Genomic DNA, 27,052 nt, shown 5'->3' with positions numbered 1-27,052 from the left:
ATAAATAGAAGTTCTCAATTTTGGTTTAAAGCTTATCATCCCTTTCCTTTATCTTTTTCATTCTTTGTGGGCCTGGCAAGAGGTGGGCCACCGCGCGCAGGCAACATTGGCTTCCTGCCCTGCCGCACACTAGCGGTGGCACCTTGGGCAAGTTGGCCTTCTCCACTGAGCCTCTATGTTCCCTTCTATAAAACGGGTAGTAATAATACGCTCCCATATGCCTCGTATTATGGGAAGAAGTAGATGTTATAAAATCGGAGAAGTGCGTGCCACGTGGCAGGCAGCTCATACGTCTCATAACTTGGAGGGGGATGACTCTGGTTCAAATGCTGGCTCCCCTGCTTTCTAGCTGTTTCTGAGCCTGTTTCTTCTTTGGTAAAATGGGAATAATAATGGTACTGACGTTGGAGATCTGCTGCGAGAAAGAAATGAGGGAATGGTAACTGCACCTACCTCACAGGCTGTCTTAGTGAGTTATTCCATGTGAGGCACAGGGAAAGGTGCCCAGAACACAGGAAACACCCATGTGGTGACCCAGCCTGGGGAGACGTGTCCCAAGCCAGGCCAGTCTTGGCATGTATAGCCCGGGCCATGACTTCGTGCCTAAGATCTCAAAACCTCCCTATGTTTCACACCTTGCCTTCTCTGAAAGCCCTGTTTGGCAAAGTCAGGCAAGGTTGGCTGGATGCAGGTGTTCATGGCCCCAGGCTGGGATGGGGCTCTGAGCATGAGGGCCCAGGCCTGCAGTCCCGCCCCCAGGCCAGCTGAGCCCTCCGCCCTTCTTGGGAAACTGACAGAGCCAGCCTGCCACCTGTTCTGGCATCAACACCCATGGGGTCAGTGGCAGATCTGGGGCAGAGAAGGGGCTGAGAGCCTTGGACTTCAGTGGGGAGGGGCTAAGCCACTGAGCCACAGACCACAGGTGCTGACTCATGGCCTCAGCTGGGCAGTATAAAGGAACCAGGCTGGGGCTTCCTGCAGCTGCAGGGACGAGCTGGTCGAACTATGGCCCAGGGGAGAATGATCCATGTGGCCTCAGAGCAGCCCACCTATGCTGTCTGTGTGCTGGGCACCGAGACTCAGCTAGATGTCTACAGGTGAGCAGGGAGCACCCTGGGGGTGGGGAGCAGGTCCAGCGATCCTGAATGAACAGCTTCTGCCAACACAGGATGTATGGCTGCCTCAGGCCTCAGGCTGCAGCCTTGGTAGCCGCCACCACCGGGGGATGAGCTGGAGAGGGGAGACCTGAATGGCCTGGGATGTGCTGACTGGGGGCAGTGGGTTCTTTGCCGTGTACAAGAGGGAGTTCCCTGGGGCCTCACCACAGACGAAGTATTACCACTGAGGCCACGGGAGCTCAGAGAGGGCCGGTGACTTGCCTGAGATCGCAGAGCAAGCGTGCCCTGGAAGCAAGGCTAGACCCTGGACTTCCTGACCCATACCTGGCTCCTGGTGCAGTTAGTCATGCCCCACCCCTCAGCCAAGCCTCCCTCCATGGGTGTGACAGCACAGGTGTGAGGAGAGGCTGTGACGTGGGAAGGGCTGTGGTGAGAGACCTGGCCTCCTGTGGGCCAGCGGGTGGCCTTGGGCAACTGGGCTTCAACTCTCTTCCTCAAACACGGCTGGGTGGGCACCCCGCCTCAGCAGCTCAGCCAGCTTGACCTGTCCTCCAGCACACGCGTGCCTCTTCACCTTTGCTCAGGCTGTGCCTTCTGTCATCGTGCTTGGAGCCCCAAGGGAGAGACAGACACAGAGCAGGGGACAGGCCATACAGGGGCGGGCGCCTGTTCCAGAGCTGCGATTACAACTCTGCTAGTGCATTTCATTCTCTATTTGGAAAATAATTCCCCCGGACCAGGAGCTACATTGGTTATATTCAAACAAAAGCCCACTGGTCTGAGATGAATATGGAAACCCGTCGAGGGCTCTCTGTGACGCTGTGGCTGGGGTCAGGGCAGGGCCATGTGCCAGGCCCCTTATCACGATTCCTAATCCTCACAGAAACCATGTGAACTCAACACCATCATCGTGCCCATGTTAGAGACGAGCAGTCTGAGACTTCCAGAAGTAAAAGCATCTACCCAAGGTCACACAAATTAAAGGTGGCAAAGCCAGGGGATTGGCACCCAGGACGGTCTGATTCTCAACTCACCTGCCTGCCCAGCACACACTGCTTCTGGGTGCTGCAGGGCTGGCCTCGCTGGGCATGGCAACCTGCTTGGTGGAGTTCGTGCAGCTTCCACAAGGCTTGGGAAAGGCCCAGAGCTGGTGCGGGGGGCGTCCAGAGGGGGCCACCACAGAAGATGGTGGGTGTTCCAAAGCTGCCAGCACTAGGCTTCTCCTCTTCCTCCAAGGGTCTCCTTCTCAGTAGGACACAGCTCACTGACCGTGAGGAGCATGAACAAGCCTTTTAGTGCTTCTGAGCCTCAGTTTACCCATCGACAGAATGGGAAAATCAACAGCCACCCGGCTGGATTGTGGCAAGGATTAAATTATAAAATGCAGGCCAAGTGTCCTGCAGAGCGGACCCCCTTCCCTGGGAGGGTTGCATGTGCCCCTGAACGTGACAGTGTCGCAGACCCACTGGTAGTCGTGGGTAAGGAAATGTTGGGTGCAGGAGCTGGAAAAATGAGGTCACTTGTGTGGGGCACAGGTTCTCAGTGTTCCCTCTACAGAGGCTATTGGAAGTTACAAGAAGAGGCAGTTCTGTGGCCCTGGTTGTGTGGCTCAGTTGGTTGGAGCACTGTTCTGCACACCAAAATGTTACAGGTTCGATCCCTGATCGGGGTGCACACGAGAGGCAACCAATTGATGTTTCTCTCTCACATCGATCTTTTTCTCCCTCTTATCCTCTCTCTCTAAAATCAATAAACATATTCTTGAGTGAGGTTTAAAAAAACAATTTGTCAGGTATGCAATTCCAAGCTAATAGTTATTTTTTCAATATGCTTTGAAAGTATTATTCAATTGTCTGCTGGATTTCATTGTTGCTATTGGGAAGATTGCTTTTAGTCTTGATTGTCATTCCTTTGAGGGTGATCTGACTTTTCCTTCTGGATACCTTTAAGTTCTTCTCTTTGTCTTTGGTGTTCTTCAGTTTAACTACTGTGTGTGTACGTGTGTGCGTGAGCGAGCGTGCACATGAAGAGAAGGACGTCCTTAGAGATTTTTCTTCCTTCTCATGGTCCTAGCAATGTTTTAAAAAATATATATATACCGTGGCTGGAGTGGCTCAGGTGGTTGGGTGTTGTCCTGCAAACCAGGAGCTCACGTGTTTGATTCCCAGTTGGGGTACACGCCTGGGTTGTGGGTTTAGTCCCTGGTCAGGGTATGTGTGGGAGGCAACCGACTGAGATTTCTCTCTTACATTGATGTTCCTCTCGCTCTCTTTCCCACCCTTCTCCCTCTAAAATCAATAAGCATGTTCTTAGGTGAGGATAAAAAATAGTGTATATATATATATTCTTTTTATTGAATTTATTGGAGTAACACTGGTTAACAAAATTATACAGGTGCACAATTCTACAACACATCATCTGTACACTGTGCTGTGTGTTCACAAGCCCAGGTCAGGTCTCCTTCCCTCACCGTTTATCCCCCCCCCGTACCCTCTTCCTCCCCCTTCCACCCCCTCCCCACAGTCACCACGCTGCTGTCCTTGGCCATTCGTTTTTTTCTCTCTTCTTTTTCCCTCAATCCCTCCACTCCCCCACTCCCCCACCCCGCAGCTGTCAGCCTGCACTATCTATCTATATTTTAACCAAAACAGACCCAGCTGTTTTGTACGAGACGGTCCTTCAGGGTACGGGGCTGCCATAGCTCCCGCAGCAGGAGTCTGTGTGATTCTTTGCAGAGGCACAACCCTGTGTGTGCGTGTGTGTTTGTGGACAGTAGACTTCTGGGAGTGCACATTGCTGTATGCACACGTTGTGTGTATGTCTTTTGTGTGCGCATCTCTCTGCAAGTTTCCTAGTTCTGGTGCAAGTCCTCTAGGTCAGGGGACTATTTTCCGGTTTCTCACAACCTCCTGACAACCGCTCATGGTCAGGGTCAGACTGGCTGCTGTCTGGCAGTGACACTTTGTGGGGAAGGAAGAATGTTAGGAGAGCAGTGGTGGGCCAGGCCCTGCCTCATCTCTCTCTGTCCTCCCCATCTCTGTCTTCCAGCTCTGCCCCCACGGACTGCACGACCTTCAGCGTCAGAACCTCCCCAGGAGTGGTTGTGGACGTTGCCCCCAGCCCGCCAGCCAAGAGGAAACCCACGGGTTCCTCCAAGTGGCCCCTGGCCCCCGGGCTGGAGGTGAGCCTGAGGATGACAGCCGCCAGCAGTAGCACAGGCGACCAGAAGGTGAGCGTGGCAGCTGTGGGAAGAGTGGGGGGCTGTGTGGGAGGAGGTCAGCGGGTCTCCGCAGGTCAGCCCCCCACAGTCCGCCCCGCGCCGACGCAGAGCCCTGACCCCAGCAGGGCCTCCACCTCTCTGAGGAAGCTCATGATGGCTCGTTCCAGCCAGAGTGTCCCCGCAGACAGCACAGGGGGGCCAAGGGGTTGTTGAGGCCAGGGTTTCGGTGCAATGTATCTAGTCAGCAAATGTTTGATAATCACCTACTATATGCCGAACATTGCCAGGCACTAGAGGTGCAGAAATAAACAAGACAGGTGAGGCTGCAGCCTTTAGGGAGCTCAGAACCCATGGGTGAAGGCATTGGGTACTATGCAGGTAAGCGATTATAGACGTGGTGCTATGAAGCCCTCAGCCAGACAGCCCCGGGAATCTCTGGTCCATGAGCGCGTGTTTAGTTTCCTGTGGCTGCTATAATAAATGGCCGGACCTATTGGCTTAGAACAACACAATCACATTCTCTGGCCAGAAGTCTGAAATCAAAGTGGGGGCAGGGCCGCGTGCCCTCCAGAGATCTCAGGGAGAAGCAGTTCTTTGCCTTTTCCAGCATCTGGAGGCTGTTGCATTCCTAGACTAGGGGCCTCATCCCTCCGATCTTGACCTTCACCGTCACACTGCCTCCTGCTCTGTTGGTCCGTACCCTGTGCCTCGCTCTCGTCATTGCATTCAAGTCCTGCCTCCAGGATCCAGGATGATCTCATCTCAAGATCCTTACTGACATCGGCAAGAATCTTTTTTCCAAATAAGGTCACACTTATAGGTTCCCGAGATTAGGAGGTGGACATATCTTTTGGGGCACCACCACTTACCGCTGCACCCTCATTGGCTGTAGATGGGCTCAACAGGACCCTCTGGGGGTTCCATGGAGAACTGGGCCAATGACCCCTTCTTCCTACCAGGACCGGCCAAGCAGGCTGCCGCCCAGGGCAGAGAGTTGTTGCCTGCTGTAGCAGCGCGGAGCTTGGGTATCAAAGCAAGTTGGGGACGGTGCAATCAGAGAAAGCTTCCTGGGAGAAGTGGCAAGTTGAAGCATGGTATGAATGACCCACCCAAGAGAGGGAAAGGAGAATGTGAGCTCTGCATAAGGGATGGGATGTGGGTGCTCACTCTGGATGAGAATAGGGTGAGACACATGTTGCTGACACTGGGGAAGATCTGTATGGCAAGAAAGGAGAGTGGAGAGGGAGGTGGGTGGGGGAGAAAGCCAGTATTAATGGGCTTGGCATCAGGGACCTCATTTTGTGAAGGCAACAAGAAGCCAATGAAAACATTTCGTCCAGGGAGTAACAAGACTGCACCTGTGTGTTAGAACAACCCCGCTGGCTGCAGTGTAGGGAGTAGATTGGGCCCAGGCAGTAGACCAGAGGCTGAAGCTGTGGTCCAGACACAAGGTGACGGGGGCCGTGACAGTTCTCTGGATCCCTACTATCTACAGGGCCGATCCAAACATCTCAGTAGGTCCCCTCAGGAGCCCCTGGTCTTCCTATGGCAGCTCCTTGGATTTGCTTTGGGGAACTCCTCCCTGCCATTCCACTTAGAAGTGTCAATCCTGATGTTCCGCCCTCCTGTGGCCAGGCTGGGCCAATCACATGCATCCTTTCTGGATTTTGAACTTTGAGCAATGGGGGTTGGTGTTTCTTACTCAGGAGAGCACCTGCCCTGAAGGGACCTCCACCCATCCAAAGCTCCTGCTCCCCAGATCCAGGGTCTGCTTGCCTCTTCTGCTTGCCAAGCCTTCTACTGCCTCTTCCACCACGTCCCCAGCTGCTCCTCTTATAAGATCTACCTCAATGTATAGCTCCCTGTCACACCTAGGTGGTGTAAGCCCCCCATTTCTGGGCTCCCATAGGACTCTCGTCTATGCATTACAGCCATTTGAGTGTTTTGCTACCTCTCTGCTTCTACCAGTTGGGGTGCTCCTTAGAGGCTGAGACTTCTTGCCCATACCTTGTCTCCTCAACATCCAGTCTTGATCTGGCACAGAGCAGGGGGCCAGTCAGTGTTTGTTGAATGACTAAGAGAAGTGATCAGTGGTTTGTCCTATAGGTTCAGATTTCATACTACGGACCCAAGGCCGACCCAGTCCAAGCCCTGCTCTATGTCACCGGGGTGGGTAAGTGACCAGGGTCCTGGAGCCCCGCCCCTTACCCCCTCCACACACAGCTTTTCTCCGGGAGAAACTGCACTCTGGAGCTTACTGTAGACTGAGCAGAGAAAAAGGACAATTTCTGGCCAGTCCTACATCTGGTAGTTAGTTCACAGGTGGTCCCTCTCTAGTCAGTGAACCACACAGAAATACAGCTGGGAGAGCGGGTATTGCAGGGACCTTCAATTTCATCTTAATATTTTGTTTCTTGACTTAGGAAGTGGTACATGGATTTTCAGTACATGAGCCTCTTTATCTTTTTGACCAACTACTCATAAGAAAAAAGTAGACGATGACACTGTCTTATGCAATAATATAGACCAGTGTTCCCCAAATTCCATTATTTATATCCCAGCGTCGCCATTTTTGGCCTATCGGTGATGTACCTAGACTCCTATTTATTCAATAGTCTTCTTTAAAAAAGGTATATTTTTAACTTGACCTCGTCTTGAACCGTAATATAATGACATTATTATTATTTAAATGTACATTACAAATATGAACTGCATGTGAAAGCTTCCAGTTTCATTTTGTTAAAGAATTCCATTCATTAATACACATTTAGTTCATCAATACATATTTTAATAATGATAACAATAATAATATAGCACTAACTCTCTACCAGGCACTGTGCTAAGAGTTGACTTGTAAACCACATAACAATCCAATGAAATTGGTACTATCATCCCATTTTACAGCTGAGAAAACTGAGGCACAAGAGGTAAACAGACCTGCCCACGGTCATTCAGATGGTTAGTGAAGGAGCAGGGAAGTCCTGGCCACTCGGCATGAAATGCCCAGGCCTAACCGGTGGCTGTGGCTATGGTTCAAAGGGCGGCTGGGCCAACCTCACCCTGTGAGCTCCCAAGGTCTCTAGATCACGGCTCTCTGTCACTGGAATGACGGTGCAGTCATGTTTCTGATGAGCGAGGCAGAATTTGGAAACAAACATATGCTTCCTCAGCCATGCCACTTGGACGGAGGGGTATGTTGGGGGCCATGATTTGCTCCCAGGGCGGTCACGTTACACGTCACAAAGTGCCAAATGGGGTTGAGGTAACCACTGCACCTTCCACCCCAAGGTTGCTGGGGGCTGGAGCTGGGGCCAGAGGCCTTTGAGAGCCTGGCAAGGAATCCTTGCAGGGGCTTCACATCGGACCTCTTCTTGGGCTGTGGCGTGGCTGGGAATTCTTCCTGAAATCCCTGAAGGTGGCCCAACGCGCAGGGCTCGGCTGGCATCGCAGCTGTGGTGTGGCCCCCAAAGGAGAAGAGCTGTGGCCAGAAGCCCCAGCTCCGCTGTCTGAATTGCAGTCAGACTTCGTAGGCCAGGGGCATAGGGTGTCTTCAAACCTGTGTGTCCTCCAAAGGGGAGAAAGAGGGGACTTGGTGTACACAGTATCTTGGGGAAAGGACTGTCCTTTGGGAACAGGTTGAGTGACCCCACCCTGTACTCTTACTGATCCTTTCCTCCTGGTGGGATTTCAGAAATCTCCTTGAGCGCGGACATCACCCGCACTGGCAAAGCAACGCTGACCAAAGCCAGGAAGAACCAGGTACGCTCAACCGCTCAACCGTGACCAGCACCTGGAATGTTCCCTGTTAACTCCGCTGGACTATGCTGTGGCACCCCCTAGTGGTGATTGGATGAATGGCGGCCTGTCTTACACATCCTTGTTAACTGGAAGACACAATTGAGGAAGAACAAGAAACAAAAGGGAGTTAAAATCACCGTTACCATTCTGGTTTCTGCATTTCCCACCTCTTTTACAAAACTAGCTTTTCACTGGTTGTGAGTTCAGAGAGTGTATTGCCCTACAAACTGGAAACTACAATTGTCCAGTTAATGCACAACAGAGAGAAAATTTGCAGGCAGGTCTCCACCCTGGCACAAAAGTCCCCTACGCCGAGCTTTCATGGCTAGTGGGAGAGATTCCCAAGACGTTGCTCATGTTGAATAATAGAAAAAGTGGCAGAGGGTGGGGGACAAAAGGGGGGCAAGGAATGCACGTTACAGAAACAGAGTCTATGGGGGTCTATGGGTGATGAGTAGGCTGAACTGGGGTCCTCTGTTAAACCTCAGGGTATCCCTGAAGCCTCAAAGCTGCCGGCACCATTTCATGCTGAGGGCACTTTAGGGAGCTGTCAAAGGATTATGAACTGTCAAAGGATTAAATGCCTTTGTTAGGTCTGCCCAAAGTGGGGGAAGAATTCCAGCTCTGGCGGTGGAGTTCATCTTACCTGAGTCCCACCCCAAACGCAGCCATTCCCCGAGGGCCGACGCTCCCCCACCGACAGAGGACTCATCACTAGTAGGAGGGGCTGCTTAATTTGCTTTAATATTCAGACAGACAGAACTGGCTGCTAAGAATAGTACTCGTACTTGGGTGAGTAATTAAGAGTTCACATAAGAGGAACTATTTAGATTAGAATCTTGGCACAAATACTTAGCTCAGTTTGGTGTGCCAGTCCAACCCTTTTTAAAAACAATTTCAAAAATAGCTTTGTTGAAAATCTATTTCATTGTCACGGGCTTCTTGTTTTAAGGGGATCAATCGCTTTTTTGGTGGATTTGCTTGTGACTTTCAGGGCAGGCAAAAATCCACTCTTGGGGACCAAAGAATTATAAGATGCACAAATTGTCTGAAACTACTGAGAGGCTGGGAACAGGTGGCTATGCTTCCCTGGGCTGGAAGGGACACATGCAAGCCCTTAAGGGTGCCCCGTCTCTGCTGGGTGTCCACAGAAGCCCTGGACCTGGGGCCCCCGCGGGCAAGGCGCCATCCTGCTGGTGAACTGTGACAAGGACCATCCCAACTCTCTTGCCACGGACTCTGTGGATGACGAGGTGCTTGACAGAGAAGGTAAAGGCCCCCAAGAGCTATGGGAATAGAGCTTCATCTTTTTATAAAGGCTTTTGTCCTGAGCCTTGTAACTGCCCTCAGAAACTGTGGTTGTTGGAAGTATGTTCTTGTTAGCACGTCCATTGCACAGGAGAAGGAGTGGACAAGGGTCCTGAGAAGGCAAGTGACCTGACCAAGGACACAAGCAGCCAGAGGAGAATTAGGACCAAGGCCGAGTGAGCCTCCGCGCCTCATCCAGGCCCCCATTGCATGCCCCTGCCTGCCTCCCCACCCGAACTTCCACTCTTGGGTCAAACCTGGGGCCCGAAAAAGCTTGAAATGAAAGTCCGCTTCCCTGAGGCCTGCCATATGCTGGGCACTGCTCTGACCACTTCAGAATTATTAATTCATTTGATCCTTTAACACGAGACTAAGAAGCATGTACTGTCTTCCTCCCCTTTACAGAAGGGGAAACTGAGGTATGGGGAAGCTAAGCAATTTACCTAAGGTCACACAGCTAGTAAGTTGCAGGTTCCGGATTTGAACCTGGGCATCCTGGCACCAGGCCCGGTTCCGGGGCACGTGGATGGTGGCAGGGGGCGGGGCCTCTGCTGACATGCCTCTGAAGTGTGGCCAGGGTGGAAGGCACGTTGCCCACCTGCCTTGAAGGGCATTGAGGGGGTGAGGTTGGCCTGACAGAGGGGCATCTGTGGCCCTCCTGGGTGCTGGTAAGAAAGCACAGAAACAGATGCATGCGGTTGGCCCGGGCTGACGTCAGGGGCAGCCTCGGCCTGGCGTCCGGCACACAGTAACAGCCACACAGCCAGCAGCCTTTGGGGGCTCTCCCGAGACGCCGGGCGCTGCAGCAACCACTCTGCATGGATGACCTCACGCTTCCTCTCGCGTGGGCCCTACTCTTAGCCCTCTTTACTGATGACGAAACAGAGGCACCGAGAGCTGAAATAACTCCCCTAAGCCCTCCCAGATCCAGGGTTCGAATCCCCCTGACCCCAGAGCTCTTACCCCATGACTATTGTCCAGCCCATGACCATTGTCCAGCCTGTGGCTACTGTCCAGCTTGGCTCTACCCACACCTTTGTTGGCCATTATTCTAGTTGGTTCACAAACTTCACTTCCTGCTCAGGCCCAGGGAGAACTTTCCACTTATTCATTTGACAAATGGTATCAAGCACCTGCCGTGTGCTAGTCATTCTTCAAGGTACTTCTACTTTTTCTCGGCTCTAGGAGCTGGGACCAGAGCAGTGAACAAGATAAATAAGGTCCCAGCATTGCCACGCTTACATCTTAAGTTCATTCCAGTGGGAGAAAACCACAAATCTGATTAGTTTTAACTCCAAAATGAAAAACATTATTTAATTACTGGAAAGAGCGTAAAGAAAATAAAAGCAGGCGACATGGTAGAGGGTGGTCTGGTGGCGGGGAGGGCAAGGTCTCAGGGCCTGCGTCTCAGGCCACAACTTCTCATTCCAGACCTGCAGGACATGGCCCTGGTGACTCTGAACACAAAGGCCCCCAAGGACTTCTTCACCAAGCACCAGCTGGTGCTCCACGTGGCCAAGTCCGAGATGAACAAAGTCCGAGTCTTTCAGGCCAATAGTGAGTTGTCCCTGGCCGTGATTTTGATGTTTCCTTTCTGCCCCCAGTGGAGGTACAGCCCCTTCACACTCGCTTTGGGGAATAATTCCTGGGCACCTACTATGTTCCCGGTTCTAGGAACCGAGGATAGAGTAGTGAGCAGGACGGACAATGTCTCTTCCCACCTCCTCCTAGAAAGGACCTACAGGCAAAATGCAGGCAGACTAACAAGATGATACCTGGAGCCGGCGAGCTCTGAGAAGGAAATAACTCGCATCCCAAGAACAGTTGTTATCTGTAATCGCTTTTTGTGTGTCTATCATTATCTCTCTCTCTCTCTCTCTCTCTCTCTCTCTCTCCCCTGACACACACACACACACACACACACGCGCGCGCGCGCACATGCAACTCTGGTTGAAGGAGATTTTTGCATCCACGCTGACGGCCTGCGTTAGGTTGTCGTTTGGTCTCTGACATCCCACTCATTAAAGCCGTCAGGGACTTCTCAGCTGCTCACCAGCACCCTCTGCTAAGCGAGTGCCAGGCTTGGTTCTAGGCGCAAGGTAGAGTGCAAAGACCATAGCAAAGTCCCTGCCCTGGTGTCACTTTTGTCCCAGGGGGCTGGGAGAGATGATGTGTAAAATAATTAAGTAAAACACTTAGGGCACAGATGGCGTTACATGTTATGTGGAAGAATGGGACAGGGAAGCAGGTGTGGGTGAGGGGTGGAGTCGGGGGTAGGGGCAGAGGGTGGCCAGGGATGATGTCCCCCATAAGGTGTCATTTGGGCAGAAGGAAGTGTGGGAACAGCCACACAGACACCCTGGAGAAGGACATTCCGGGCAGAGGGCACTGCGAGTACAAAGGTCCTGAGGCAGGACAGGGCCTGTGGGCCTGAGGGAGGCAGGGGCGCCGCTGCGTCTGGCCTGCAGTGTGCATGGTTTAAGGTGGTAGGTGAGGGTGGGGAGGAAAGGGCAGAGGGGCAGGGCCAGGTCAGGAAGGCATGGAATGACTTTGGCTTCTCGCCTGAGGGAGAGGGGAGAAGCTATCTGAGAGTTTTGTGCAGAAGCATGACTTGATCTCACTTACATTCTAAACATTGGTTTGGCGACAGGAAAACTGCTTTCGTCTGCTGAGGATCACCTCTTCCAGGAAGCCTTCCCTGGCGCTCTGGGCTTCCCTCCCTCATAACACTTATTACCACCTGTGATTTTGACTGTCTTTGCACCTTCCTACTCACCCAAGAGACTGTGCATCACCTGGGGACCAGGACAGTGACTGTCTTCTTGGTCCTCCCAGATGTCAGTTGAGAACAGAGCTCAGGGATGAATCAATGAATGAATGAATGAATGAGCAAACAATGTGTATCAGACTTCCTATCAAGTTGGAAGTGGCTCAGGCACTCCCCTCTCTCCATTCCTGGACCCCCAGGCTGGGTGGGAGGTGGGGTATGTCCCAGGTGAGGCTTCAGTCCCTTTCTCCTAAGAGGAGGCTCCGGCCAGATTAGCAGTGAGGGGCCCTCAGGGGCGACTTGCGGTGGCCCTGAGGAGGCATGACAGGCCCAGGAGAAGACAGGGTCTTCGGGGTTGTCAGGACGGAGACCTGAGCCTCCCCTCCCCTCTCCTAGGGCACAAACAGGCCTCTGGGTACAGGGCGATCCTGGGGCCGCAGCAGCCCTCTCACCCCCTGGAGCTCCCAGGCGGCCAGCACAGCATAGACTTCTACGTGGAGGGCCTCGCCTTCCCAGATGCCAACTTCCAGGGCCTCGTTTCCCTCACCATCTCCCTGCTGGATGTGTCCAAACCGGTAGGCTGGGATGGCGGCAGCGGGGGCCCTGGGCTTCCTGGCAGTGGTCCAGTGGGGGTGGGGGTGGAGCCCAGCAGGGGAGGGGTGGTCGGGGTTGGGCCCTGGCTTCTGTGACCGCCCCTTCCCTGCTCCTCTCCCTGCAGGAGCTCCCCAAGGCCCTGGTGTTCCAAGATAGTGTGACCTTCCGCGTGGCCCCCTGGATCATGACCCCCAACACCCAGCCCCCAGAGGAGGTGTACGCGTGCAGGTGAGGGCCCTGGAGTGCTGGGGGCAGGGTGCAGAGGCGCAGGGAGGAGCCCCGGCCCAGGAGCCACAGGCCCTCCATGTACTTGTTGTGTGAATGGGGAAAGCTGTAACCCCTATTGCTGCTCGCTGAGGGCTTGTGGCTCTTTTGGAAACACTCAAAGGCAGGGCACATCACTGCTGCTGTTTTTTGTCCTGGTCCTGTCCTGAGGGCTGCTTTTATCTCCTGGGGGCCCATAGAGTTTGCTAGACCTGCAAGATAAGAACCCTCAGAGTGTGGCTCTTGGACCTTCTGCACCAGAAACTCCTGGGGACTCATGTAAAATGCACATTCGCCCTGGCCGGTGTGGCTCAGTGGGAGGGGTATCATTCCACAAAGTGAAGGGTCGTTGGTTCAATTCCCAGTCAGGGCAGGTGCCTGGCTTGCAGGCCGGTCCCTGGTTGGGACACGTGCAAGAGGCAACCAATTGACGTTTCCCTCACAGATCGATGTTCCTCTCCTTCTCTTTCTCCCTCCTTCCCATCTCCCTAACAATAAATAAATAAATTCTCTAAAAAGTAAAACACACATTTCTGGCCAACCTCTGTACTGTTGGGTTATGTAACTGGGGATGGGCCATGTGCATTTAATAAGCTGCCCTGGGAAACCTCGGCATCCAGGGTGCAGTCTAAGGACCCCTATTAAGGATGCTGGGCTCTCAGTGGTCCCTCCTTTCTCCTCTTCCAGTTGCATCCAGGGCAGAAGGGGTGAGAGCGTAACCTGGTAGTCAGGACTCAGCTGGAAGCCAGAGAGGACTGGGTCCCAACCCCAGGGACGGATTCAAATTCCAGTGCTGTCCCCAGATCGCACGACCTTGAGCACTGGCCTCCCCACTCAGGGGACTGTCACGAGGGTTTAATGAGATAATATTTACTAAAAGCAGAGAGACAGGCCAAGCCAGGGTCTCCCTTCGGGCAGCAAGCCCCCCTGAGCACCCACTGTGCGCCTCCCCACCTCTGGGGAGCTCTTGTTCCTCCCCTGGGGACGCTGCAGGGGTCCGACCAGCTTGCCCACTCAGTCAGATCTGGGCGGAGGCCACTGGCTGCTGAGTTCAGAACACCAAGGAATTTCCTCTCTGCTCTTTCTAGGATATTTGACAATGAGGACTTTGTGAATTCTTTGACTGCTCTGACCCAGAAAGCCAACTGCAAGCTGACTGTGTGCCCCTTGGAGGAGAGCATGGAGGACCAGTGGATGCAGGTTCGTGGCCCCGAGGGGTGAGCAGACCCGGGCGTGCAGGACCCAGGTTCCAGGGGGCCCAGCCCAGCCCCTTGCCAGCCTCCCTTCCTCAGATGGGCAGGAGTTAGGAGCCTCTCAGGGCCTTTGCATAAGGGGACTCAGGCAAGAGATTCTACGGACACTTAACTGCAGGACTCTGCATGCCCACCATAGTCACCAGCGTGAAAGCCACCTTCTTGTCTAAAAACTCTCAGGCGACCGCTGGGCATGAGTCAAAGCTTAGGGGACTGGAGCTCAACTGCTCTGTTCAGTGGCCCTTCCTCCAAGCCGGCCTTCTGGGCTCAGCTACCAGACAGGGCCACGCCCCTGCTCCAGCACCTTCTGTGGCTCCCACCTCCTCCTCCTCAGCCTGCATCCAGGGCCCTCGCAGGCTGGCTGCCCCCACCCCCCTGAGCCAGCCTGCCACCACACAAGTAACTCGGTATCGACCATTCTGTTTCCATGTCAGGTTCTGCCATCACTCCATGAGCTCCCTGAGGGCAGAGGCCGGGTCTCACTCATCTCAGCACCCCAGCGCCTGGCACTGGGCAGCGCCAGGGGGCAGTTGGTGGGCTGACCCGAACTTCCCTGCTACGCCCTTGCTTTGTTGCGGGACCCTGTCCTTCCAAGCCTTTCGCCCTGCTCCCCGGCCCGCATCTCTGCCCCACGCTGTTCCTTCTCTCTGACCACCCTCCCCATTCTCACCCCCATGTCCAAATCATGCCTCTCCAACCCCAGCTTGAAAGCCCCCCCTTTGTTAATTTCCCCAAACCCCTCCAGCAGGAATTCATCCCTCTTTCTTCTAACCACCCCCAAATGACTCCCTGTCTTCCCTTCCTGTCATTCCCTCCACGTTCGTTCAGGCTGAACCATATGAAATGGCTGATATGCCACCATTCTTGACCGACCAGAATGGCAATTTCATATGGTTCAGCCTAATAATGACTTATGTCCAATGGCACATCTGTCTGCTGGAATATAGGCAGGATCTGCACCTGATTCCTTTCTGATCCTTGCCCTAACCTGTCCCCCTTTAGGGGAGAGCCGCTCCTCCCTGTTCTCCAGGCCTCAGCCAGCCATGCTCCCTGGCCTGTCCCAGTCTCCCAGCCACATAGGCAGCCCCTCCTCTGTATACCTGCAGGTCCCCTTCCCTCCCATCACCCCCTAACATGGGGTGGTATGTCCGCGGCTCCCTGGGTCTCTCACCTCAAAGGTAGTGCCTGAGGCTTGCTCACCGCGGGTCCCCAGGACCCTGCCCGGAGCACTTGCCAGGCAAGGACACGCCAGGGTGCACAACACCTTAGTGCCAACACAGGAGAATAAGCTCTGCTTCCTCAGAGCCCGTCCTCTGGGGTCCAGCATGAATTTGTCCTTGGCCACAAAGGGGAGAGAGCGTGGGTGGTTTCATGCCCCCCACGCCCGCACTGGGTGCCAAGACCCAGGCAGCATGCATACCAGCCTCCCTTCCCCTCGCTCCACCCAGGACGAAATAGAGATTGGCTACATCCAAGCTCCACACAAGACGCTGCCTGTCGTCTTCGACTCGCCGAGGAACCGGGGCCTGAAGGAGTTCCCCGTCAAATGCCTGCTGGTAGGTGCTGGGGGGGCACGGGCGGCTGAAACCCCCTTGCCCTGGGGCCTCCTCCTTCATGGCCTGTCTCCCTGCACCCCCTCCACGGCCGAGCGCCCCAGCTCCCCAGGTGCAATTCCTGCTCGACCAGCGATCCTGCAGGCCGACTGCGTTGTTTTGTTAAAACCGCGGTGAGATCTGGTCCTTCCTTTCCCAAAGCCCTTTCCAGCTCTGAGCTCACCTCAGGGTAGTCCTGCTGAGGACGCAGCTGAGGCTTGGGCGTCTTTGTTCTGCGGAACATGCTCTCGCTGCACGGGGGTGATGGGGCCAGGACCAGAACCTTCCCCAGCATCCAGTGGGAGGCTCTGTCTTTTGAGTGGGGTCTGGCCTTTGGGGGCTCCATCTGGGATGGAGGGGTTCAAGAGCAGAGTGGTCATTTCCTGCGCGTGACCTTATCAGCCAAAGACTGCATGTGATTGGGCGTTGGGCTGGGGTGACACATGCTTGGCTAGCCTGGGAGGTTTGCGCAAACTCAGCTTAGAGATGTAAGAGTTACATTTACTGAGCCTGCACTGACTTATTTAGCTCACTGGACAACCTTTAAAGTAGATGCTCTCACTAGGCCCACTTTATAGATGAAGAAACTGAGGCTCAGGGAGGTAAAGCAGCTTTCTGAAGGTCACATGGAAAGAGAAGGGAGAAGTGGGACTTCGAACCAGGCCCGCCTGCCTCTGTGAGCACACCCTTAATCGCCCCCGCCCCCGCCTCTGTGCTTGCCCAGGAAGTGCCCAGGCCTGCACTCCGAGCCCCCATAGCCCTTGACTCCAGGCGCCCAGGGACAATGGAGGAAAGAGCATGGGGGTGCAAGGGTGGCTATGACAACGGGCTCTCTAAGGAGCACTCTGCGCCCCAAGCGGGGGGCCCTGCCCACGTGGGAAGCTTTGAAAGAAAACCTAACCTTAACAGCAACTGGTCCAAGCCCCGCTTTCTCTCCTGTGCCGAGTGGTGTGGGGGAGAGACTTTGTCGAGTTCACGGTGCCCTCTGCTGCGGATCCAGGTCGACCCTGGGTGAGGAGCAGCGGGACAAGCCGGCCGGCTGCGCCGAGACATCGGCTCTTCTCCTGTTTCGGTCCCACTTCCTCTGTTCCGTGGCCTCCTCTTCTTTGATGTTCCAAGCGTGACACAGGCCAGTTTCTCTGACGTCACCAGCCAAACCTCCCGAGTCCCGCCAGACAGGCAGGCAGACGGACAGACACCTCAGCCTAGGCAACGGCCTCCTAGCCAAGCACGTCCGCTGTATTCCAACGCAAATCACTCGGGAAGAGAATTAGGATAAAACTGAAACTCGTTGACAGGCGACGGCCCTGCTTCCTTCTCCAGCCTCATCGAGGGTCCCCTTCCCTGTCCCGCACCTGGTCTCCTTCCTGTTCTTTGCATGTGCCATTCCCTCTGCCTGCAATGCCCTTCCCAGTCCATGAGCCTGGCTGCTTCTCAGTGTTCAGTCCTCTGCTTCAGTGCTGCCCTCATGAGGCCGTCCTGACTGCTGTGAGGGAGAGGGCAAAGGCGGCCTCAGGCTTTGGCCTTCGTGACAGGCAGGCTCTGTCCCCTGAGATGGGGAGAACCGTGAGAGGAACAGGGGGTGAGGGGTGGGAACAAGGGTCAGCAGTTCTGTCTGGGACAAGTGTGAGCCATTTAGTCAACATCCGAGTGGGAAGTCAGGCAACCCATGGATCCCAGTCTAGAGCTTCACAGAGAGGTGCCCGCTTGGGAGATAATCATGGGGTTGTCAGCACGAGGACAGCATTTCACGAGGCTGGAGGGAACAAAACTAAAGGACAAAAGGAGACCAGGACTGAGCCGCCCCAACCCCCTGCACAGGAGACTGAGAGGGAGCAGTGGTGAGCAGGGCCCAAGAGCACACAGGATCCCAAAGGCCAAGTGCAGAAAGAGTGTGTGGGTGTGACCAGCTGGCCCCGTGCTGCTGGCAGGCAAGGACGACGCGGCCTGGGCCTTGCCCGCTGCAGTCAGCTGTGTGACCATGGAGAGCAGTTTCAGTGACGCAGTGAGGGTGGACGTCAGGTTGGCATGGGCTTTAGAGAGGAAGGAAGGACAGGCCTTGGAAATGACAGGGTTTAGATTCGTGGACTCGCAGACCTCCTTGGGATGATTTATCTTCCCAGAAAAAGGCACCCAAGCTCACAATTTAGAATCTCCTTCAGGGAGTCCATGGCCCCATGAAGCCCCAGGGCACAGACCGTTGATGATCTAGAAAGCTGGGGCTAGTGCCGTAGCGTGAACAACGGCTCCTCAGACATATCCACGTCCTGGTCCCCGCCCCGATGCTGAAGGGGCTTCGCAGGTGTGATTAAGTTAGGGATCTTGAGATGGGGAGGTTACCTTGGATTGTCTGGGTGGACCCTATGTATTCATAATGCGCCTTGTAAAAGGGAGGAGAAAGGGTCAGGGTGGGTGAAGACCAGCGATGGTGGGAACAGGTTGGAGGTGGAGGAAGAGGCCCCCAGCCAAGGTGGCGACGAGAAGCTGGAAAAGGCCAGGAAAGGGGTTCTCCCCTCGGCGCCTCCAGAAGCAGCCCAGCCACACTTTGATTTAGCTCTGGGAAACGGGTTCAGACTTCTGACGTCCAGAACTGTTGGAGGATAAGTGTGCAGTGTCATAAGCCACTAGATCTGAATATGGCGGCAGTAAAAAATTAATCCAGGGAGCAAGAGTTGTGTCGCCCACCTGGCCTTCTCAGGAAGGCCCACGTGGAGATGGCGCAGCTGTTCATAGAAGCTCATTCTGGCCCCGGGCCAGGGTGTGGACTGGGAGAGTTTGCGGTAGAGACAGCTCGAATCTTCACCCTGTCTCACACTGGCCAGGGGACACGAAGCCACGTGCCACACTAAGCTTAGTATCCTGTCTGTGAAATGAAGGTGGAAGTGGTATTTTGTGAATTTGTTATTATGCCCTAGTTAATAACTAGGTTTATGAAGTAGCTGGGGTCTGTTAGGGACCCCACAAATGCTCGTGCCTCTTCTCGCCCACCTGATTCGGGGTTCCTTCAACATTCCACAGTCATGGTACCTGCTCTGGACCAGCTGCTGATGGTGACTGAATTCCTTCCTGTGACCAAGTTAATCTTTAAACTTAGACCCCACCCTCTCTTCACCCAGGAACTAAGTTCTCTACCCCTCAGCACGTGCTTCTCCCACCTCAGGGTCCAGATTTTGGCTACGTGACTCGAGGGCCCCAAACAGGGGGCGTTACTGACTTCGACTCCTTTGGGAACCTGGAAGTGAGCCCCCCAGTCACAGTTGGAAAGAAGAAATACCCGCTGGGCAGGATTCTCATTGGGGACAGCACTTACCCCAGGTAAGGAGGGGAGGGGCCAGGCCACAGGGGTGCCGTGGGAAAGCAGAAGCCAGAGCAAAACCATTCCTACTTGCTTCCAACGCAACTGCAGAGCATGTGAGAGGAATCAAAGCACAGGGCAAGAAATACGGGCTTAGGATCCCAACAGACCCACGTTCAACTTCTAGTGCGGTCCCTTACCCTCCTTCGGTCAGTGAGTATTTACTGAGCGCCTGCCCTGTGTCAGGCACTATGCTAGGTGGTGGGAAGGAATACAGCCGTGACCATGACAGACAAGTCCCTGCCACTATGGTAGTGGGGAGAAGTGGGGGAGAAATGGAAAAGTAGACAAATAAGATCCTTTCAAACAGTGAAGAGAACACAAGGAAAGGGGCAGGGGAGGAGGGGGAACTGTGTTACTGTGACCAGGGAGGGCCTCTCTGGTGAGGGAGCTATTGAATGGAGCCCTGGGGACAAGTAGGACTTGGGCTCAAAGACAAGAAGGGCAAGAAAAATCTGGAGTTGAGGGTTCCTGGCAGCCAAAAGAGCATATGCAAAGGCCCTGAGGCAGAGATGCTCTCAGTGTATTCAAGAAGGCCAGAGGGGCTAAAACAGATTGCATAAGAGGAAGAGCAAAGGGCTAGGTCCCAAAGGACTTTGGAGGCCAGAGCTGGAGAAACGGAAACTCAGGAGGGAGAAGGGACGTCCCTGAGGCCGCACAGCTAACGAGAGACCCCCGCCCCCCACACCAGCTCCTCCGGTGGGATCCGCTCCCGCCCCGTGTTCATTCACACCCACATCTGGGCTGCGTCAACAGGCGGCGCTTGCTGAGGCTAAGCTCTGGCCCTTTTACCTTGTGACTCCGTGCCTCAGTTTCCCCAATAAAAGTAGGATGAAAATTCCTAAATTCCTCAAATGTTAGGGGATATAACAGGCACAGCCCAGGCTCCCGAATCCCTTTCCTGACTCCTTTGGCAAGCCCCCAGTCCCGCAGACCACCCTGCCGAGCCCTGCCCCCCACCCGCTCTCCCGTAACATGCCTTTACTCCTGTGTGGGCAGTGCTAGGAGCCAGGAGATGCACCAGACCCTGCAGGACTTCCTCGCTGCCCAGCAGGTGCAGGCCCCAGTGAAACTCTACTCCGACTGGCTGACTGTAGGCCACGTGGACGAGTTCCTGAGTTTCGTTCCGGTGCACAAGAAGGTGCAGTCTGGGGGCTGCCTGGAGGAAGCCCCATGCCTCCTTCCTGGGTTCCTAAGCACAGCTCTGCACTCGGCCTGGGAGGCCTGACCTCACATGTCCGACTCTATTTTGCCTCCTCCTGGGAGGCCTGGTGTGGGGGTGGAGGGTGGGGGGTGGCGTGGAGGAGGTGGCCAGCCTGGGTCCCAGCCCACACTCCCAGCCCCCTCCTTAGAGCCCTCTTCCTGGGGAGCCCTCTGGGCCAAGCTGACCTCTGACCCCAGGGTTACTGCCTCCAGGGCTTCCGGCTGCTCCTGGCCAGCCCCAGGTCCTGCTACAAGCTGTTCGAGGAGCAACTGAAGAAGGGTCATGGGGAGGCCCTGCTGTTTGAGGGCATCACAAGTAAGTTGGTCCTGCCTTGCTCTGCTATTTGGGTACCTTCCTCTGCCTGCACGTGGTCTCCTATTGCCAGATGGAATCACTTGGGCATCAGATGTTTTCTGAGCACCTACTGTGCACCAGGCACTGTACTGAGAGCTGGGGCTGCTGTGCAAACATGGCCCTTGGTGCTCACAGTCCAGGGGAAGTGAGTCAAGGAAATGACTACAACACAGAGGTTTTAGGGGGTGTCAGGAAGGAGCTCAAGGAAGGCTTCCTGGAGGAGGCAGTAGCCAAGCAAGAGCATGAGGGATGAGTGGGAGCTGGCCAGGCAATTAGGGTGGTGGGATGAGAGGAAGAGAGATATTCCAGATAGAGAGAACAGTGCATGCAAAGACTCAGAGGTAGGAGGAAGCAAGACGTGTTCGAGGACCTGAAAAGAAAGTTTGGTCTGGCCAGAGCACAGAATGAAATATTATTTTTTTCAGTAAAGTTCTCAGACACAGGCCGGGGTCTGAGGTTGAGAAGTTTCCGTGGCTGAGAGTCTTCACCCAACATCTATAGTATATTGTGTGGCACCAGGCAATGGCTTGGCCTCTGTTTGCCACTCGGTAAACAAGATCCCTTTGGAGATAAGAAAGTTTACAGGAGGGAGAACAACACTTCCAATGAGAACTTAACCCTGATAAAATATTTTACTACTGGCATTTGCCTCCCAGATACTCACAGCAAACCTGTGTGTTAGGAATTAGTGCTGCTCCATTTTATAGATGGAAAAACTGAGTCCCCACTGCTTGCTAGGAAGAGGGAAGTGGACCTCTGAATTCATCTGCATTTTCTTTTCCTTTTCCTTCACGGCAGCAAAAAAAGAGCAGAAATTAAAGGACATTCTATCAAACAAGAAATTGAGAGAACAAAACTCCTATGTGGAGGTACCAGCCCTGGGACCCCAGAGGGATCGCAGTCCAGGCAGAGCTGATGGCCCTGCCCCCACGCCCGCCCCCTTCCCCTGAGGCAGAGCCTCCCTCTGGCTGCCTGCAGGCTCCAGGGCGAAGGGCCCTGGGATGCGGGTAATGTGTGTGAGTGAGAAAGAGTGTGGAGAGCTCAGTCAGCGCTACAGGAACACGCACAAGGAGACGCATGGAAAAGAGAGACAGGAAAGACAAGTGACTGCTCCGAAGCAGAGGGAAGGCAGGGGAGAGACTAAGCGCTGAAGTGACAGAGTGACTGGAAAGACGGGGAGGCGGGCGGGGGAAGGTATCTATCACTCCTTCCTGACCGCCCCTTGCAGTCCCCCTGCCCCCCGCCCTTTGGCCCCGACCACCCCAGGCCATGCCCGCTGCCCTGCCCCCTTGCCCCTCCCCTAGAGCTGCATTGACTGGAACCGGGAGGTGCTGAAGCGGGAGCTGGGCCTGACCGAGCGGGACATCGTGGACATCCCGCAGCTCTTCAAGCTCCGGGGAGACTTCACAGGGACCTTCAAGGCCGAAGCCTTTTTCCCAAACATGGTGAGGAAGTGGCCTTGAGTGAGCGAGGCCAGCTGGGCTCTGGGTGCGGGTCCCTGGGGCTTGGTGGTCTCCTCTTCTGCTTGAGATTTTCATGGCCCATCTGGGGATTTTACAGAGCCCTGTGGGCATCTCACCAGCAGAGATGATTGTGGTAACAGAGAGTGAGATGTCCCTTCAACGACTCATTAGCTCTGGAGACTGAGTCTGTGCCTACTATGTGCTGGCACAGTGCTCTGCACACGTGTTCTTATCTAATTGTCAAAGCAATGGAAAGGTGTAGGGCTCATTTTGCTGATGAGGCTCAGAGGGGCAAAGAGACTTGCCTAAGGTCACACAGCGATTGAGTGGTACCCACGTTGGCCTGGAGCCAAAACCCCCGTCTTTCGCTCTCACTAGCCCACCTCCTAATATAATGGAGGAAACAGTCGTTTGCATAAGTTATAATAGACAAAAAGTTCTACAAAAGAGGTGGTCACATTCATCCATTCAATGGATATTTATTAACTGCCTACTCTGTGCCAGGCACTGCGCTTGGATCTATGCGAACATGCAGAAGGAGTTTGGGGACTCATGGGCACCCTCATGCAGGGGGTGTGGCATTTGAACTGAGCTCAGCTGAGTGAGAGAGTTGGCCAAAAAGTAGTGGGTGGGGAAGGAGCCTAGCCCCCAGAATCTGACAGACTTGGGTGTTAAGTCCTAGACTAGCAGTGGTCTTGGATAGCCCACGTCCCCCGTGTGGGCCTCCGTTTTCTCATCTGGGAAGTGGGGCTGTTATTTCTGAAGGTCAGAAGAAGGAGGCGGCACTGGGATAATGATGCAGGCGGCACGCTGCCACCATTGACCTGGGATCCCACCTTTGCAGGTGAACATGCTGGTGCTGGGCAAGCACCTGGGCATCCCCAAGCCCTTCGGGCCCCTCGTCAACGGCCGCTGCTGCCTGGAGGAGAAGGTGCGCTCCCTGCTGGAGCCGCTGGGCCTCCACTGCACCTTCATCGATGACTTCCAGGCCTACCACCTTCGGCATGGGGACGTGCACTGTGGCACCAATGTGCGCCGGCAGCCCTTCTCCTTCAAGTGGTGGCACATGGTGCCCTGAGCCTGTCCACCCCGAGCATCCTCTCCCTGGGGAAGCTCTTGGCTGGAGACTCTGGTCCCCTGCAATGTAGCACAGCAAGAGCTCTTGGGGACATTTTGGCTCCCCATCGGGTGGCGACCCTCCAGACAAATTGCTTACTTCCTTCCCCTGTGTCCCCTCTGAAGATCCCAAGATGGCCCTGGCATTACAAACTGAGTTCTGCTGTGAGAAGCTGCAATAAACTTTTATAATCATTTTGTCTATGAGGTCAAGCTGTCATTCATTCATTCACTCATTGTCGAGTTGAACATTACAAACTTGAAGGTGCTATCAGGACTTTTTGAAGGCCAATGTTCCTGTGTGTGCCTAAGAATTGGATCCTGATCACGTTGTCCTTTGAGAAAAAGACAACAGATAAGTGATGCAAGAGCCCAAAGGGACAGAAAGGTTTGACTTGTGTCAACACACTCAGAGGTTAGCGAATCCTCCAGGTCCCTTCATTGATCGTTTCCAGCCCACCAACTGGAAAGCTCCTCAAGCGTGCTCTTGGCCCTCTCGCTTGCTGCTGAGTCAAGGACTACCTACCTAGTGGGGTGTGGCGCCTAGTAGGAGCCATGGGATTCTGTGGGATGAAAGCATTTGCCCCCTCTGTCTTTTTGTACATTTTCTTTCATGGCCTTGACATGCGGGCTTAGATTCCTCCATAGAAAATAAAATGTAATGTCTTGAGAGCTTTGAAATTTGAAGCTAGGTCTTGGCCCCATAGAGTCTGAGATACTGAGAAACACCCACAGGTACTGTTTTCCTGTGGGTCGTGGAGAACAATGAGGTGGGAAAGGCGGACAAGCAAATCCTCTGCCCACAGACTAGGGAGAGAGGGTCCCATGAACCTGGTGAAAACGTGCCTCGCTGAAGAGAATCAGTGGCTCCCCCCGCCCCCCAGGTTGCTGGCCCGAAACGTGTGCAGTATTCCTTGTGGGCCAGAAAAGGCTCCTTGTACAAGAGGAAGTTGGGTGAGGTCATCCCACAACCTTACCAATAGGGCTGCCTGGAGCAGCGACAGCCTTCTGAGGCTGCAACAGATCCAGAGACAAGCTGGTGGCTTCAGCAGCCCTTGCATCAAGGCAAATGCCGGAGAACATCCCCAGCCATCCACGGGGCGTGGGGGTCTCTGTCATGGAGCCAGGGAAGCCCACGTGGAGAAAGCACCAGGTATAAGCTCTACCAGCCCCACGGAGCATCTGTAACAGTGCCCCCAAGCAGGAACTGTGCTGCTCCCTCCCCTCCCTAACAACCGACTCCCCTCCCTACCCCGGGGGTCACAAACTGTGTGGCTAAAATCCACGGAAATTCTCACAGTTCTGGAGGCCAGAAGGCCCACATCAGTTTCACTGGGCTGAAATGAAGGTGTCAGCAGAGCCATGCCCCCTCCGAGGGCTCTAGGGGAGAATCTGTTCCCTGGCTCTTCTACCCTCTGGCGGCTGCCAGCTGGCCTTGGCTGGTGGCTGCTTTACTCCAATCTCTGCCTGTGTGGTCACAGCACCTTCTCCTGTGAGCGGCTCAAACCTCCCTCTGTTTCTCTTATGAGGACATGTGCGCAATGGCATTTAGGGCCCATCCAGATCGCCCAGGGTAATCCCTTCCTCTCCACAACTCAGTCACACCTGCAAATTGAGTCACATCTGCACTGGCTCTTTCTAGTGAGGAGGTAGCCCAGGTTCCAGGGCTTAGGACCTAGTAGATTTGGGGGTTATTATTCCACCTCCTCCAGGTCTGGAGCCACCGTCTGCCAGCAGGGACAAACAGAAAGGAAAGAAAGAAACTGAGTGTCCCCTTTCCACAGCTTTAAGCTGTGTCCCTCCATTAAACCCAAATGGGAAAGGCTGAATTTTATAAAACCGAGTTTTGAGGTTTTCTTTTGTGCAGGTCTGGACTTTGGAACTTCTGAATGGAGGTTGTTTGGCAGCTGTTTTAGGCTGGATTCTGAGAGGGAGATCGGCCTGCAGGAGGTTTGTGGGGGGAGAGCTCTCAGGATCCACGCCTGGGAGGGGGTGTGGGGCGCGTTGGGAGGTGATGAGCTGGGAAGCAGTGGCCACAGGCATTTCAGGTGATCTCATGGGACGCTCTGGGGCTGGGGTGGGCCCTTGCAGTTGTCCTGAGTTAAGATAAGCAGTCTGGCCTTTGCCCCCCACACTGCATGTAGCTGTCCGGAGTGGGGGGGGGCGGGGTGTGGCCTTGGGAACTGGCAGAGGACAATTCAGGAGGACTTGCTGTGAGCCGCCAGAAGCCAACTCACAGCATGGGGGTGGAGGTGGGGACAGGGGACAAGTGCTCCACCCTGAGCATGGGACTTGATGATGGAGGAGCGAGCGGAGAACTTCTGACACTGCACGAGCACCCCCGGAGCTGCGGGCCTGCCTCTGAAACATCGCTCTGTGGTTGCCAGCCTCTCATTTTGGTTGGAGAGCCTCGTGGGCGCCTACTGGGTTGTCTTTTGGGAGCATGGAAGTGCGGCAGGGATCATTTAGTCATTTGCTGCCCAAGAATTTGTTGAGCATCTACTACGTCCAGGACTTTTGTGGGAGCTGGGGATTCAGTGATGAACAGGAAGTGCCCTGAAGGGGGAGATGGACCCTCTCTAGGTCCCTTTCATGCCCAGAGAAACCAAGGGTGCCCCACCCCACTCTGCTCAGAGAGAGCCCCGGCACCCAGCAGGGCTCTCCGAGAGCTTCAGGGACAGAGCTTCCCTGCAGCGCCCCTCTGGCCACCTGTGCGCGCAGGTGTGGGTGAGCCTTTGTGGTGGGAGCATCCATGTGTGGAACACCTCCTGTCTGATCAATTTTGCCACTTTCAACTGACCAGAGGGGCTTTTAGGGTCTCTTTGCTAACCCCTTGCTCCAAGACCCCCCAAAACAAAGCTTATGCTGTGTGCTTAAACCCTCCAAGGGGGCATATTTTTATGTTTAATCTTAAATTTAAGCAGCCTGGCTAACTGAGCAGTCTTCGCTCAGTACCCAATTTATTCCCACCATGATGTCACACACAGGTTACTCATCGCAGTGTCGTGTGTCAGGGCAAAAAACTGGAAACAACGCTAATGTGTCTATCTATGATGGTGCAGCCCTGTGTGGAATACTATACAGCCATAAAAAATGTAGGGGTTCTTTTTACATACTGATACAAAGACCTCCTGTCTGAGTTCTACTATGAAGTGAGCAAAGCAAGGTAAAGAACACTATGTAGCATATGCTACCCTTTATGTAAAAATAAAATGGGGCAGGTATACATACATGTTTGCTTGGTCACACACTGTAACATTATTTGGAAAGATGTAGGAAAGACGGGTGCCACTGACCGCCTCCAGGGAAGGGAACTGAGTTGGGTGAGGGACAGAAGGAGGCAGACTTTGTTGCAAACCCCTTGTGAACTTGGAACCATGTGACTATGGTACCTAGTCAAGCACAACCATAACCCTCACTTAAACGTGAAATGAACACCGTTTTCAAGTTAGCTGCTGAGTCCCTCGGGCTGGAGCAGGTGTTCTAATCTCTGCTCAGTGAGCTCAGTGGGGAGGAGGAGCAGCTGGTGAGCACGGCGTAGCACGGGCTCCTGTTTATTCTACCAATGCTTCCCGAGCCCCGCAGCGAGCTGCTGACTCGGCGTGGACACGGACTCCCCTTAATCGGGACGTGGCTTCCCGGGCCA

The 27,052-nt window shown here is 54.4% G+C and overlaps 1 protein-coding gene across 1 annotated transcript; it reads left to right on the top strand.

Moving 5' to 3' along the window:
* The first annotated feature begins 1,005 nt into the window (after positions 1–1,005).
* On the top strand, positions 1,006–23,368 carry PADI4 (peptidyl arginine deiminase 4). Its single transcript, XM_054579616.1, has 16 exons — positions 1,006–1,097; positions 4,167–4,347; positions 6,445–6,511; positions 8,030–8,097; positions 9,288–9,405; positions 10,876–11,001; positions 12,608–12,786; positions 12,930–13,033; positions 14,158–14,269; positions 15,771–15,878; positions 19,075–19,229; positions 20,269–20,410; positions 20,686–20,788; positions 21,626–21,696; positions 22,132–22,272; positions 23,135–23,368. Exons 1-16 carry the CDS (start codon positions 1,006–1,008, stop codon positions 23,366–23,368), a joined length of 2,001 nt encoding a protein of 666 aa, XP_054435591.1.
* The last annotated feature ends 3,684 nt before the right edge of the window (positions 23,369–27,052 follow it).

This window comes from Pteronotus mesoamericanus, unplaced genomic scaffold (genome assembly GCF_021234165.1).
Source record: "Pteronotus mesoamericanus isolate MK-2021 breed Mesoamerican mustached bat unplaced genomic scaffold, CSHL_Meso_final contig_557, whole genome shotgun sequence".
NCBI classification, from domain to species: Eukaryota; Metazoa; Chordata; class Mammalia; order Chiroptera; family Mormoopidae; genus Pteronotus; species Pteronotus mesoamericanus.
Note: the sequence above shows the minus strand (reverse complement) of the source record. Positions and strands in the feature narration are given on the sequence as shown.

What these genes read in the sequence shown, in the direction of transcription:
- PADI4 (XM_054579616.1), top strand. Translation starts at nt 1,006, where the DNA reads ATGGCCCAGGGGAGAATGATCCATGTGGCCTCAGAGCAGCCCACCTAT. An exon ending in CCGAGTCTTTCAGGCCAATA is followed by an intron (nt 11,002 to 12,607) that starts GTGAGTTGTCCC and finishes CCCCTCTCCTAG; the next exon opens with GGCACAAACAGGCCTCTGGG. An exon ending in GCTGTTTGAGGGCATCACAA is followed by an intron (nt 20,789 to 21,625) that starts GTAAGTTGGTCC and finishes CCTTCACGGCAG; the next exon opens with CAAAAAAAGAGCAGAAATTA.